This window comes from Saccopteryx leptura, chromosome 2, assembly GCF_036850995.1.
Source record: "Saccopteryx leptura isolate mSacLep1 chromosome 2, mSacLep1_pri_phased_curated, whole genome shotgun sequence".
Classification (NCBI taxonomy): Eukaryota; Metazoa; Chordata; class Mammalia; order Chiroptera; family Emballonuridae; genus Saccopteryx; species Saccopteryx leptura.
In genome coordinates, this window is record NC_089504.1 from 281,745,456 (window position 1) to 281,757,949 (window position 12,494).

Genomic DNA, 12,494 nt, shown 5'->3' on the forward strand with positions numbered 1-12,494 from the left:
TGAACATGAGCGGTAGGAAATGAATGGATTGTAATACATGAGAATGTTTTATATTTTTAACATTTTTTTTTATTAAAGATTTGTCTGCAAGCCAGATGCAGCCATCAAAAGAGCCACATCTGGCTCGCGAGCCATAGGTTCCTGACCCCTGAGCTAGATGCTGAGAAAATATAAAGTTCACTTAACGCAGTATTTTTCAACTGCGGATTAGCAGTTAAAAAACTGCGCTAAGTGATGTCTTTGTACTAGGGAATTCTTTCTAGTCAGTAAGGCAGACAAGTAAATGATGATGCAGCCAGTTCTGTGATAAAGCGGTGTGTTGGTTATTGTGGTAGCACAAAGGAAGGAGTCAACACTGAATGCTTACAGCATGTGCTGGTACACCTTTATGTGGGGGATCCTCGGAGTTTTCAGAGTGGGAACAATGATAGCTAACAGCTGAGCACTTCCGATGTGCTGGCACTGCTCTAAAATCCTTACAAGTATCAGTTAATTCTCTACAACTGAGGTAGGTAATACTACTAGACTAGGGAGCTGAGGGGTCCCAGTGCTTTAGTAATTTGTCCCAAATTCAATAGTGGGTGAGGTGTAGGGCAGGTGGAAATCAGTCAAGGGAGGGAAAGCACCCTAGGCAGAGGACAAGTCTATGTGAAGGCACAGGAGTAAAAACAGCCTTCTAGGGAATGGCCCAGAGGTCTGGGTAGGATTGGGGAAAAGAATGGAAAAGGGGGAGGACACTGGCTAATGTCTTTGAAAACAAGGCAAAACAGGGTTCTACCGTACATGAAGAACTCCAACCATACAGGAACTTCACTGATGGATGCAACTAGGGACTGGCCCGGGGGGACTTTTCAGCTGAAGCCTGAAAGGGGGTAGTACTGCAGCTCCCAAACTGCTCTCCGCTCTCAGAATTGCCAGCCTCCTCTGCTGGGGCTTCCTCTTTTGAGCCCTCCAGAATTAAGGAGAAATGCCAGATCATAGAAGGAGATGAAGGGGAGAGCTGTCAGGTCTGAACCCTGGGTCCCAGGCAAGGAATGATCTCACTGAGTTTTCCTGCCTAGGCTTGATGTAGGTGTGGGTGCTGTCCTGACCTGCAAGCCCCAATCTTGTCACACCCTAGTCAACTTTTTTTGGGGGAAGGGAGTGTTTTCTTGTGCCTCCGTTTACCTTATCATCATTTTTAAACCAAGAGGATTCTTCTCACATAAACTCGTCCACAGTCTTGAGCTGACCTAGGCAGAAAGTTTCCCACTAGGGTATAAGTCTGCTGGCTCTGGGGTGTGGGGCTGGAGGTTGTACTGGACGAAGACCACTGCCGCTGCCCTTGGAGACCCCAACTTCCCAGATCTTTTAGTCGAGGATCTCGTCCACTGTCTCTTGCTTCTAACCAAGGTTCAACACTTGGACTAAGGCTCCTTTAAACCCTCCTTGTACTCGCCCCGCCCCCGGTCCGCCCCGTCCGAGGCGGGAGCGGCTGAAAACCCTCAGCCCAACCCGGGAGTTCCACTCGCCTTGCGGCCCCGCCTAGAGTGCGTGATCTCCAGCCCGACGGACGGTAAGCAGGGTTTTAAAATTTGATTCGATTTAATTTAATTTTATGGGGGGGGGGCGGTCTTTAGAAAGTGAGAAGCTCTACTGAAGATCTACTCCCCTGAGCTGGGGGCCAAAGTCTGGGAGGCAAGGGTCCGATAACTGCTCAGCCCTGCGCTGTCAGGTCCTGTCCCCAGACCTGACCTGCATTGCTGGGCGGTGAGGTCAGGCCATGTTGCGAGTGCACAGACGGGGCATCCGCCCGGAGGAGGGACTCAGTGGCTGCACTCCACGCTCCGGCTCCAGCCCTGGGTTCTCTCGGGTGAGGGAGGAGGGCGTCGGGGATTGGCTTGTCGGCCCCGAGCGACAGCGCGCCCGGGGTCCCTGGACTAGCTGGGGCGCGACACTGCTCTTCCTGGTTCCAGGAGCACGTGCGGGAGCTACCTGCCCTCTACGCCCCGAGGCTGTCCTTTTTGTTACTTCTTCTGCCAGCTCGTTTCCTAGGGTCTCGGGGTCACGGGCTTGTGCTCGGGTTCCCCGGTGGCCTCTCCTTCCCCGGTTAGAGCGGCAGTTGAAACCACTGTCTACTCCAGGAGAGTCCCCTTAGTGCAGGCATTTGGGGGCTGCAGCCCTGACTGCGCCGGCCTGGTGCCCTGCCTGTGTGAAGTGGTGGTGGGGTGGGAGGGATGGCTGCTTTCCAGGCCCTCCTGCCCCTACGTGAGCTGAAGCCTGCACCCCGTGCTTTCCGCAGCTGAGAAAGCCGGTGGTGGCCGCGGGCAGGCCCGCCGGCGGGCTGCCCAGACCACTGCGTCACCCCAGCGGCAGGCAGTGTGACTCATCTCGCAGTAACGGCCCAGGGTGTGGCCAGGAGGGGGCTGGACCTGCAGGACCGGAAGAGGCTTGCCGCCTTCCCTCCCTGGCAGCCCCCACACTAGGAAAATTCTGGGGGGACTTGGTATTAGAGAGCAGAAGGCAGCTGGTGGAAGTGAGGATGGATTGCTCTGGAGGTCCGGTGTAGGAGGAGACTTGCATGGCTCCCCCTAGTTTCTTTCTGACTCTAGGGTACCAGATAGAGGGACATCTGCCTAGCTCATCCGCCCTCCCAATTTCTGCTTCTAGGCCACAGGGATGACCTAAAACTGCAGAGAAGCCCAAGGTAGGGTGCGACCAGTAGAGCTCTACCATTCTAGAGCCAACAAGTAGTCTTTGTCCAACTGCAAACCCCTCTGTTATTCATAGTGCCTCTTCTGCCCTCGGGGGATTGGCCTCCAGTCCTTTCTTCACCCCATCCCTTCTCCCAACAGGATTTTCAGGTATAGCTCAGAATATATCTTCTGTTCCCAGAGCATTTCTTCTTTTCCTGAACTATTTTCTTGAGTCTACTTCTCTGCCCCCAAACTCAGAACTTCCCGTCTTCTCCAAATGTGCTCCATACCCTCCACTGCTGCCTCCCTGAGAAATGCCTTGCACCTGGCTATTCCTGAGAACTGCTGTGAGATGGCCCCTTTCCCAAGGACCCACCTTTGCCCTGGCGCTGGAGCCTCCTCACTACTCCTCTGTGTTGAGTGCATGTTTCTGTCTGCTCCCACCCTACCCCTGTGCCTGTTTGGTACACAGAAGCCATGGCAACATCCCCCACTTTACCCCTCCTCCTGCAGGCCCTGTGGCTTCCTGTTTGTGTAGCCTCAGCTTTCTTTCCTGCTCAGTGACTTCTTGGTGAGGGGGCTACCTCAACTGTATGTCTCTCACTATCCTTGCTTCTGTTTGTTCCATGTAGCACTGTGCTTTGGGGACAGGTACCCCATTTTGTCCTTTTAGAATAGTCTTAATCTCAGTTCTGAGTTGGGAAGTTCCCCTGTGTTAATCTGCACAATGAATAGATAGTCCTTTTGTCTTTTCAGTTAAACCTCCAGCCAGGAACCCTTAAATCCTCCCACCCCCACCCCACATCCGCCTTTTTCTTGGCTTTGGTCTGGGAGGTGAGGTAAGCTTCCAGCCCAGGGTCTGGGCAGTGCTGAGGGCTCCAATGCCTTTGGTGACCTCTACTCTTTTCCCAACTATTGTACCCTTCTGCATGGGGGTGCAGGGCTGTTTCCAGTTTAGGTTACTCAAAGCCAGCCCACTTCCCAGTTGTTCATTGTTGTCTTCTCATTGGATCCTCTGCTCTGGGCATCTCTCACCCCAGCAGGACCTGGCTATCTTCCCTTCCTTTGAGAGGGAGGGCAGGAGTAGGTCCTGTGGGTGTCACTGGGGTGGGCCACTCCAGCTCCAGCAGCCACAGCCCGTCAGCCCTCGCCTGCTGGTGTGGGGGTGGGGGAGAAGAACCAGCTGCCACAGGCTGGGCCTGGCTGGGTCCACCCCTTCCTGGAGCTTTGCCCCTTCCCAGAGCTTCGCCCTACAACTCTGGCATCTCCAGGCTCTAGGGCAGTGGGCCCCAGAGTGGAGCCTGGACACAGCTGTGTCCAGGCACTGGAATGGAGGAGGGGCCATCAGAATCCATGCTGTGTCAAGAGTGGCTGTGTCTGTCCTGCCTTTGGGGGACCCTGGAAGGGTCAGGCTTTGGGCCTGCTCTCCCCTTAACCCTGGTGTCTGGGTTAATCATTCTCTGCCCTTTCTTTCCCTGGGCCGTTGAGATCCCTGGGATTGAGGTCATTTGAGTCCATGGAGATACAGCCCTAATGCTCAAGTGACCATGGTGAAGCTGCTCCCAGAAGAGAGGTCTGGACATTGGCCTGGGAAAGGGTGGCTTACTGGGAAAAGGCAGTAACCCTCCCCTTCCAAGTCTCCAGCCGTGCCCTTGTGTGGCAGGGGTCACAGGTCATAGACTGAGTAGTGGCTGAGCAGTTGAGGCTGGCCTGGGGGAAATCTTGTCTCCATCCCTCAGGGTCAGTCACTAGACTGCCTGTCCTCTGCCAGCTGAGTTGGTGTGTGCGCGCGCTCCTGGTGCTGTGGGGTCATTTATCTGGCCTGGCTTCCAGGCTGGGGGAAGTGGGGTGGGGTGGGTTGCTCTTAATGAGGTTTAAAAATAACTGATTTATGGAGAGAGGATCTCTACCGGAAATGTGCAGCTGGATAAGCGGAGTGGGAAGGAGCAGCCATGTTGAATGTGAGGGAGAAGACTGGCCTGAGACAGGACCTCTGGGGCCGAGAGGTATGAGAAGGCTGGGTGCAGCTGCTGGCCCTGTGGCCTGGCAACGTGTACTCGGGCCTACCTTAGGGCCATTGGGGCGGGGCAAGATTGTTTAACCTTGGGTACATGGGAGAGAGGGAGTCAGAGTGACCTCATCCCTTAAATCTGACATGGCCTGGAGCCAGATGTGGGGAGAAGGAGTAGCTCCTTTGCCTCTCCTTGAGCACAGGTGCCTGTCTTAAGAGGAGATCTCCTTTTATGAACAACCACACAGCTAGCTCTGTTACAAGTAGTAAGTTGCCCATCGAGGGAGGGGATGGGGTCCTGGCTGCCCTTCGACATTGGTAGCATTGCCGACAGGCCCCTGGGTGTGAGACCTAGGCAGTGAGATGGTGGGTGGGGACATACTGTCCACAGTGAAGTGCTGCCAACTCAGGCCATCAGTCAGGAAACCACCCAGTTCTTCCTAACTGAGTTCCTCAAACTAAGTTAAAGAAATCTGCCTGTGAATTTCCTCATCCCTCCCTCTCTTCTCAGGTTACTCTAAAAGTACCATCCAGGGCTCCTGTATTCATTCCCTATTCCTGCTGTAACAAACTACTACAAACTTAGTGACTGAAAGCCACGTACAGTTAATATCTTATAGTTCTAAAGACCCCAACAAAGGTCCTACTGGCTAAAATCAAGGTGTAGGCAGGGCTGCATTCCTCATGGTGGGGGGGGGGGCTTAGAGGAGAATCCATTTCCTCACCTTTTGCACCTGCATTACTTGGCTCATGGCCCTGCATCATTCTGACTTCTGCTTCCTTCTTACTTTCCCAACTCTGACTCGCCTGTCTCCATCTTTTGCTTATGAGGACCCTTGTTGTGTGTATACTGGGCCCACCTGGATGATTCAGGATACTCTCCCTATCTCAGGATTCTTAATTCAGTCGTATCTGCAAAGTTTCTTTTTGCTATGTAAGGTAACATTTGCAGGTTCTGGCAATTAGGACAGACACGTCTTTGGGGGGAATCATTATTTTGCCCGCTATTGCTTCCAGAAAGGAATGTATTTGTTTTTATTGCCTGGTTTCTCATGGGAAGTTCCTTTTGCCTGCTAAAATCTGTGAAGGGTATACTCAGACCTCTTCCAGGAAGCCCTACAAGCTGCTTCTGCCCATACTCTTTCTGAATTCCTACAACATATGGTCTGACTGAGCAGTTTGGTATTTGTATACAACACTTGCCCTTCTATATGTGTTCATTTTGTCTTTCTGGTAGCACTACGAGCAACTTTAGGATAAATGACTTCGTCTCTTCTACAATTCCTAGCACAATAGTGGGTGCTCAGTTAAAACCTAGTGGCTGATTGAGAGTGGATCCAGCCAATCCTCTGTGTGGCTCCCGGCATTGGCTTCCCAAGCCACTCCCTATTCTTCCTCTTTTCCCCCAATCAGTCTCCTTTCCAGGGCTGAAAAGGGAAGGGTTGGATTAGAATGACCAGTTTGCTTTTACTAAAGTTTACCACCCCAAATGATGGTCTAAACCCCCAATATTGGCCTCATTTACCCCATATTCTTTCCCAGTGGGCTTCATACTTCATTTTAGTAGTGGAACCATTCAAATGAAATCTAGTGGGAAACCTTAATAATAAACAGACTGCCTGTCATAGGGGTGAGGGAACCCAGAGGTGGCCTGTGTGGCCAGAGGTCTGAGCAGTGCTATTCTAGCCCATGTCCAGGGGTCAAGATGTGATTTTCCTCATTTGGCAGCTGTTTCCACCTCTGGGGTCCACCTTGGGGATATGATGTGTGTCCCTGCAGGCAGGACCTCCCCCACCCCCCACCCCCCAGCTTGCAGAGTGCTGATTGAAGGCTTGGGTTGTCCCCTTCCCAGCTCCCAATAGCTACCACCATCCTTCAAAATGGCCAACAGGGGACCTGCCTATGGCCTCAGCCGGGAGGTGCAGCAGAAGATTGAGAAACAGTACGATGTAGATCTGGAGCAGATCCTGATCCAGTGGATCAGCACCCAGTGCCGCAAGGATGTGGGCCGGCCCCAGCCTGGGCGTGAGAACTTCCAGAACTGGCTCAAGGATGGCACGGTGAGAGTTGGGCCCCTCTGACTGGAAGTGCTGGGAGAGCAGGTTTGGGTCTGAGGGACTGGGGATTGTTTTACCTGGAGAACTGAGGGCGAACCCAACTCAACTTCTTCCGGAGCCTGCAGAGCACGTGCTTTCCTCCCTCCCACTGAGTAAGGGTGAATGGGCCTCCCTGCAGTGGAAGGCCCTGGTGATGTACAGAACCCTCTAAGGAAAGAACTGTTGGGGGTATACTCTAGTCAGGGATATTAGAATATTGAGGTTTTCACTCTGGCCTCAGAGGCAGGGACTGGGCAGGAAGAGCCTGAGGCTTACTCCAAGTGTGTTCAGGTAGGAGAGAAGACTCCATGGTTCACTGTCTCTGGTGTTGTTTGTGGTGCATTCTGATCTTCAGTAGATGTGGTCTCACCTCTGCACACCTGCTGTCTTCACTCAGGTGCTGTGTGAGCTCATTAATGGTCTGTACCCTGAGGGGCAGCCCCCAGTGAAGAAGATCCAGGCCTCCACCATGGCCTTCAAGCAGATGGAGCAGATCTCTCAGTTCCTGAAAGCAGCTGAGCGCTATGGCATCAACACCACTGACATCTTCCAGACTGTGGACCTCTGGGAAGGTGGGCCAGGGCCGTAGTACTGTCATTCAGAAGACCAGAGACTGGGCTGGGCTATCTTGACCAGGGAGAAGGGGTGGGTTTCTGACTCTCTGAGGACAAAGGGATGTATTTGTATGTGCATGCATGCATTTGTGTGTTTTATGGAGGAACTGGCCATGGTGGGGTCTGGGATGAAAAAGGCTATGGGGAAAAAGCTGGGCCTGCTGATTCAGTGATAGAGTGGAGCCTTGGCATCAGGACCTCAGCTCTGCTGAGGCCAATACTTCCCCTTCTCCTTCCCAGGAAAGAACATGGCCTGTGTGCAGCGGACGCTGATGAACCTGGGTGGGCTGGCAGTAGCCCGGGATGATGGGCTTTTTGCTGGGGATCCCAACTGGTTTCCTAAGTGAGTATTGCTGGGGCTGCCCAGGCCCTGGGAAGGCACAGACACCCTACACATTCCTGTCCCTAGGACAAAACTGATCCACTATAGCAGTTGGCCATTTACAAAATATTTTTACATTCTTCATTTCACTTAATCTTCTGGCATGGAACTGTCCCATTTGAGAGATGAGGTGGTGGCTTCAGAGAGCTCAGGACTCAAGGACAGAGCTGGATCCAGTACTTGAGCCACAGAAAAGCCTATGCTCTGTCTAGGGGAGACATTACTGAGGCAGCCTCAACCTCCTCCTAACCAATACTCCTTCTCCACCTAGGAAGTCCAAGGAGAACCCTCGGAACTTCTCGGACAACCAGCTGCAAGAGGGCAAGAACGTGATTGGGTTACAGATGGGCACCAACCGTGGGGCCTCTCAGGCAGGCATGACTGGCTATGGGATGCCACGCCAGATCCTCTGATCTGCCCCCAGCCCTGCTCCTGCCCTCCCTTGGATGGTTAATATATAGCAGTGACATTCCCTGAGAGTCCCCTGGAGCTCCCAAGCTTCCCCCTGCCTGGTTGAGGGCCTGTCCTGGCCTGGCATGTCTCCTCTGGGGGTGCCCAATGGGGACCTTCCTCTGTGCTTACTAATACATTCCTGTCCCCAAACCCATAAAAACTGGACCAACTGACCTTTTTCCCTGGGACCAAACTTTAGGGCCTCTGATTCCCCTTTATACCTCTTCTCCCCTGATCTCTGTGCCCTCAATGCATTCCTTGGCTGGGGGTCAGCAACGCCGCCTTTGGGCCTGCCTTCCACAAATATGCCTTGCCCACAGCTGTGGCTGCAGGGATTTAATTTATAGGGAGGGACCTGTGGTAGCTGCCACCCCTGCCACAGCTGGACTGGGCTCACTGCACACTGGAGGCAGCCTGTCCTGGCAGAGGCCCTCCTGGCTTCTCATTTTCCGTTCCCCTTGCTGTGGCTAAGGGGTGGGGTGAGGGGAGAGGAAGGGAGGGCTGCCCGCTATGGGCTGGGGCTTGAAGAATCTGAGTTTGCTGATTTAAATAAAAATTCATTTTTTTTGGATGGACTCTGGCTGTGTCTGGGCCACTGAGCCAACTGTTGGAGGGGGAAGAATATGGGGGAAGTGCAGTGACTGAAGAATATGAGGTTGGTTTTTGAGATGAAGGTTGTAATTCTCACCCCATCTTTGGTTTCCGTCTCGGTCTTTGTCTTTTGGTTTAGGTGAGGGTAGGTTGGGGTTGAGAAGGGTCAGGCTCTCTCAACTCCTCTTGGAGGAACTATAATGCAAGATATGTGGGCAGTGCTCATAGGGAGTGGGGCCTTCACCTACCCAAGGAATGGGCAGTCTTGCCTGGTGCTCCGGTCTGGGCTCCTTCCCCAGCCAGAATAGCTTCTCAGTCACTGCAGGAGGGTGGGACTGACTGTCGGTACAACCATGAGTACTGGCTAGTCTCCAGTGGGAGGCCACTCAGGCAGGCCTGTGACAAGGTGGCCAGACTAGCTTGGGGCCCCAGGCAGGGGTTGCCATGATGAGGAAGAACTGGCAAGCTGGGAAATGAGCAGGATGTTGGTGGTGATGGTTTGAAGGAGGAAGCCTTATTGATCGACCCATGAACTGGTGAACTGCATGCTAGGGAGAGCCTAGCAGCAAATTTCCTTTCTAGATGAGGGGGGGCCTTGGACAAAGATAATCAATTTTGGGGTCAGCTTGTCCCAAGCTCCTCGGCCTCACCCAGGAATAAATGTTCCACCCTTAGTTTCCAACACCTGGTTGTCTCACCTTTTTTCCATGGTCTTCCATTAGACCCTGTATTGGGGGAGAACTTGAGAGACCCTGGGCCAGCCCCCCACGGCAGGTCCCACCCCAATCAGCCAGGCCAGGGGTCTGGCCTCCGTTGCCCCCCACTTTCTACTTCCAGGCATCTGTTTTCTTACGAGGCAGAAGCCCCAACATTGTGCCTGACAGTGACAGATGATGCAGGTTCAATAACCAGTGAGTTTTCATCTTTTCACCCACCATTCCCCTGCCCCACTGGGTTCCCTCTGTCAAGAGGTACCTACTGTGTGCCAAGCCCCTGCCAGGGCTATTCAGGAGAGGCCAGCATAGAGTCTTAGCCTGATTTGATACCACACCAGCAAGAGGTGGTATTTGCTTGCTGGCTGCACTCCTCCAGGGCTGTGGCAAAGATAAGACAGGCTGCAGGCTATATATATAAATTCCCAGGGGATTAGCCATTTCTTCACCCCTTTGTCTCCCATTTGGGAAGGCTTTGTGAAATGTCATTTAAGGAGAGTGATGTCATTAAGGAGAAACCATTGAATTCACTGATATTTATACTAAAAAAGCAAGCCATTTGCACCTTTCCCTGACTTAACTATAGCTACCAATTATTGGTCATAGATCTCACAAGTTCCTGAGACACTCAGCATGTTACAGAGTGAAGTGAAAACAACTGCCTTTTCCCAGTAGATTCCCACAATAGTCCATGAGATGGATAGTACTGTTTCCCCATTTTGTTTCCAGATGAGCACCCTGGGTCTTGAAGCAAAAAAATTGCCCAAGAATACTTCAAGAGGAAATAAAGGGACTGGGATTGGAGCCCAGGTCAATCTGGCTATGAGCCTGGCTAAATTTGTGCTATTCCAGGCTCAGCAAGAAGAGGGGCTGCAGGGAGATGAGGTAAAAAAGGTACTGAGTGAATGAATATCACCCTGCTCTCATGTGCCTGAATCTCCTGGGCTGGTGACATGGTCCCACCAGCCCAGGGTCTCAGTAACCCTCCTGTTATTGGCTCTGTAAGTTTTCAATGCTTCCCCACTGTTCATTTCTAAAAGGTTAAAACCTAAGAAGGTAGTGCTCCCTACAGCCAGAGGAGTGGAGGTTGGGAAGGGAAGGGAGACTAGGGTGTTGCTCTGGGCAAATGGAAGGTGCGTTGAGGATTTGGGGGGAAATGAGAAGAGGGCAGGAGGAAAAGATTGAAGCCAATTTTGGTTCATTTACTATCTGCCTTCAGGCTTGAAGCGGAATATCACTGAAGGTGGAGAGAAAGAGGCTTGGCCCTTGGTGGAAAGAAGAGTTGGAGGGGGAGGAGGAGCAAGAGGAGAAGGATGAAGGAGGGCTTCAGACACTCTCCCTAGTTTGGCTCTCCTATAGGGGAAAAGCATAGGTCTGTGTGGTTTTTTCCTGCATGCATGTGTGCTCAGGTGTGAGAATTCACAGGATTAGGGCACAGGTGGAGGAGATGAGCCTACGACTGTGTGTGGAGGCTATCTATGAGCATGTTTTTTCCGAGGGCTGGGGATTATGGGTGCAGAGAAATGTGTGTCCTATGTGTATAGGTGGGTGTGTGCTTGCAAATGGCTCTGTGGAGAACAATATGTCCCATTCCTCAGATGTGGATTAAGGTCAGTTGAGGCCTCAGGCTCAGAAGAAAATGTTGGGCCCCTTAAAGAAAAGAGACAGGGAAAATAAAAACACATGTTAACCATGTTTTTAAATAGATGAAAAATATTATGTACTATTAATGTTAAAATTGCACATATGAAACCAGACTTGGTGTCATTAGAAAAAAGTGTAAAGTTGGGCTTTTGTGGGGCTCTACAGAAGTCGGGGCCCAGGACACGCACCCGGTGCTCCTGCCATTAAACCCGCCTCTGCCACCCCTACCTCTATAGCTAGGGAGGCCTTTGAGAGCTTGGCAAACAGCCCAGGAGCAGTAGAACAGGGAGAGGGCTGGACCACGGAGTTCCAGAGGGAAAAATAAAGGGCCTAGGATCAAATTTGTTGAAGAAAAGGCTAAAGGGTAAATTAGTAATTGTCTCCTCACAAAGAAATAAGTTTTAGTCCTAGTGGCTATGCAGGTAGACGAAAAGAAAATACACTAAAGTTGCATCTAGAGTTTCTGCTTCTGATCAATAAAAGCTCTGGGAAAAGGAGACTCGGGAGGTTAGTCTCTCTTGACTGCCTTTCCCTCTTCTCAACTACAGTGTGTGTCTTCAGCAGTTTTTCCACGTGGCACTGGTTGTTCCCAGTGGGCTGGAGGACTACAGGGCGTATAGCAATAAACAAGACAAATATAGTACCTGCCGTCCTGGGAGGAGCTAGAAAAGCAAAGAATCAAGCGTGATAATAATATGAGGAGAGCTAGGTACTGAGAATTGACAGGAAGGGGCTTAACACAGGAGGGGTGTCAGTGAAGATTTCTGGAAGATGATGATGTCTGAACTGAAGATTTAAGGACAATCAGAAGCATGAAGGAGAGGCCAGTGGTGGTGAGAAGAGTGTTCTAGGCAGGAGTGAGGCATGTGCGCAGGCTGGAAATAAGTGTGCAACTCTGGACTCTAGAATGTGTGTGTTTAGAGGTGTGCGGGGGGGTAGGTGCTGAGAAACGCAATTGAAAAAGGGTGTCAGGACCAGGTTATCCAAGGAGCTTCAGAGTGAAATGAATAACTTTGGACATTTCATTAAGGACATAGGGAGCCATTGAATGATTTTATGCAGAGTAATGAAGAAGTGAGAGTTGTGCTCTATTTAGAAAGTTTCCTTAGAGTGCGGGGTAGAGCGCAGCCTACAGTTGGAGAGGACTGCTGAGGCAGGCGGGCTCAGTAGGTTATTGTAGGAATAGTCCAGGCTGAAGGGATAGTGGCCTAGGTTAAGGGAACACCAGTGGGGATGGATTTCAAAATTGTCTAGTGCACTCTGGTTGATTGTGGAGTATGAAAAAGAGGGAGAGGGGTCCAGAAAGACAGGCTTC

The 12,494-nt window shown here is 51.8% G+C and overlaps 1 protein-coding gene and 1 long non-coding RNA gene across 3 annotated transcripts in view; one reads left to right on the forward strand and one right to left on the reverse strand.

Annotated features, from left to right (window-relative positions):
- Positions 1-1,438: 1,438 nt before the first annotated feature.
- TAGLN2 (transgelin 2) lies at positions 1,439-8,806 on the forward strand. Of its 2 annotated transcripts, none has more exons than XM_066362058.1 (5): positions 1,439-1,555; positions 6,539-6,746; positions 7,180-7,354; positions 7,637-7,739; positions 8,050-8,806. In XM_066362058.1, exons 2-5 carry the CDS (start codon positions 6,567-6,569, stop codon positions 8,189-8,191), a joined length of 600 nt encoding a protein of 199 aa, XP_066218155.1. In that variant the 5' UTR covers positions 1,439-1,555; positions 6,539-6,566; the 3' UTR covers positions 8,192-8,806. The 2 variants fall into 2 exon arrangements, with proteins under 2 accessions (XP_066218155.1, XP_066218156.1); XM_066362059.1 differs by lacking the exon at positions 1,439-1,555 and adding an exon at positions 2,651-2,686.
- Positions 8,521-12,494, reverse strand: part of LOC136390922 (uncharacterized) — a 219,888-nt gene continuing 215,914 nt past the window's right edge. Inside the window, exon 2 of the long non-coding RNA XR_010748790.1 lies at positions 8,521-8,806. This is a non-coding gene — a long non-coding RNA (uncharacterized lncRNA). The remainder of the gene's footprint in view (positions 8,807-12,494) is intronic.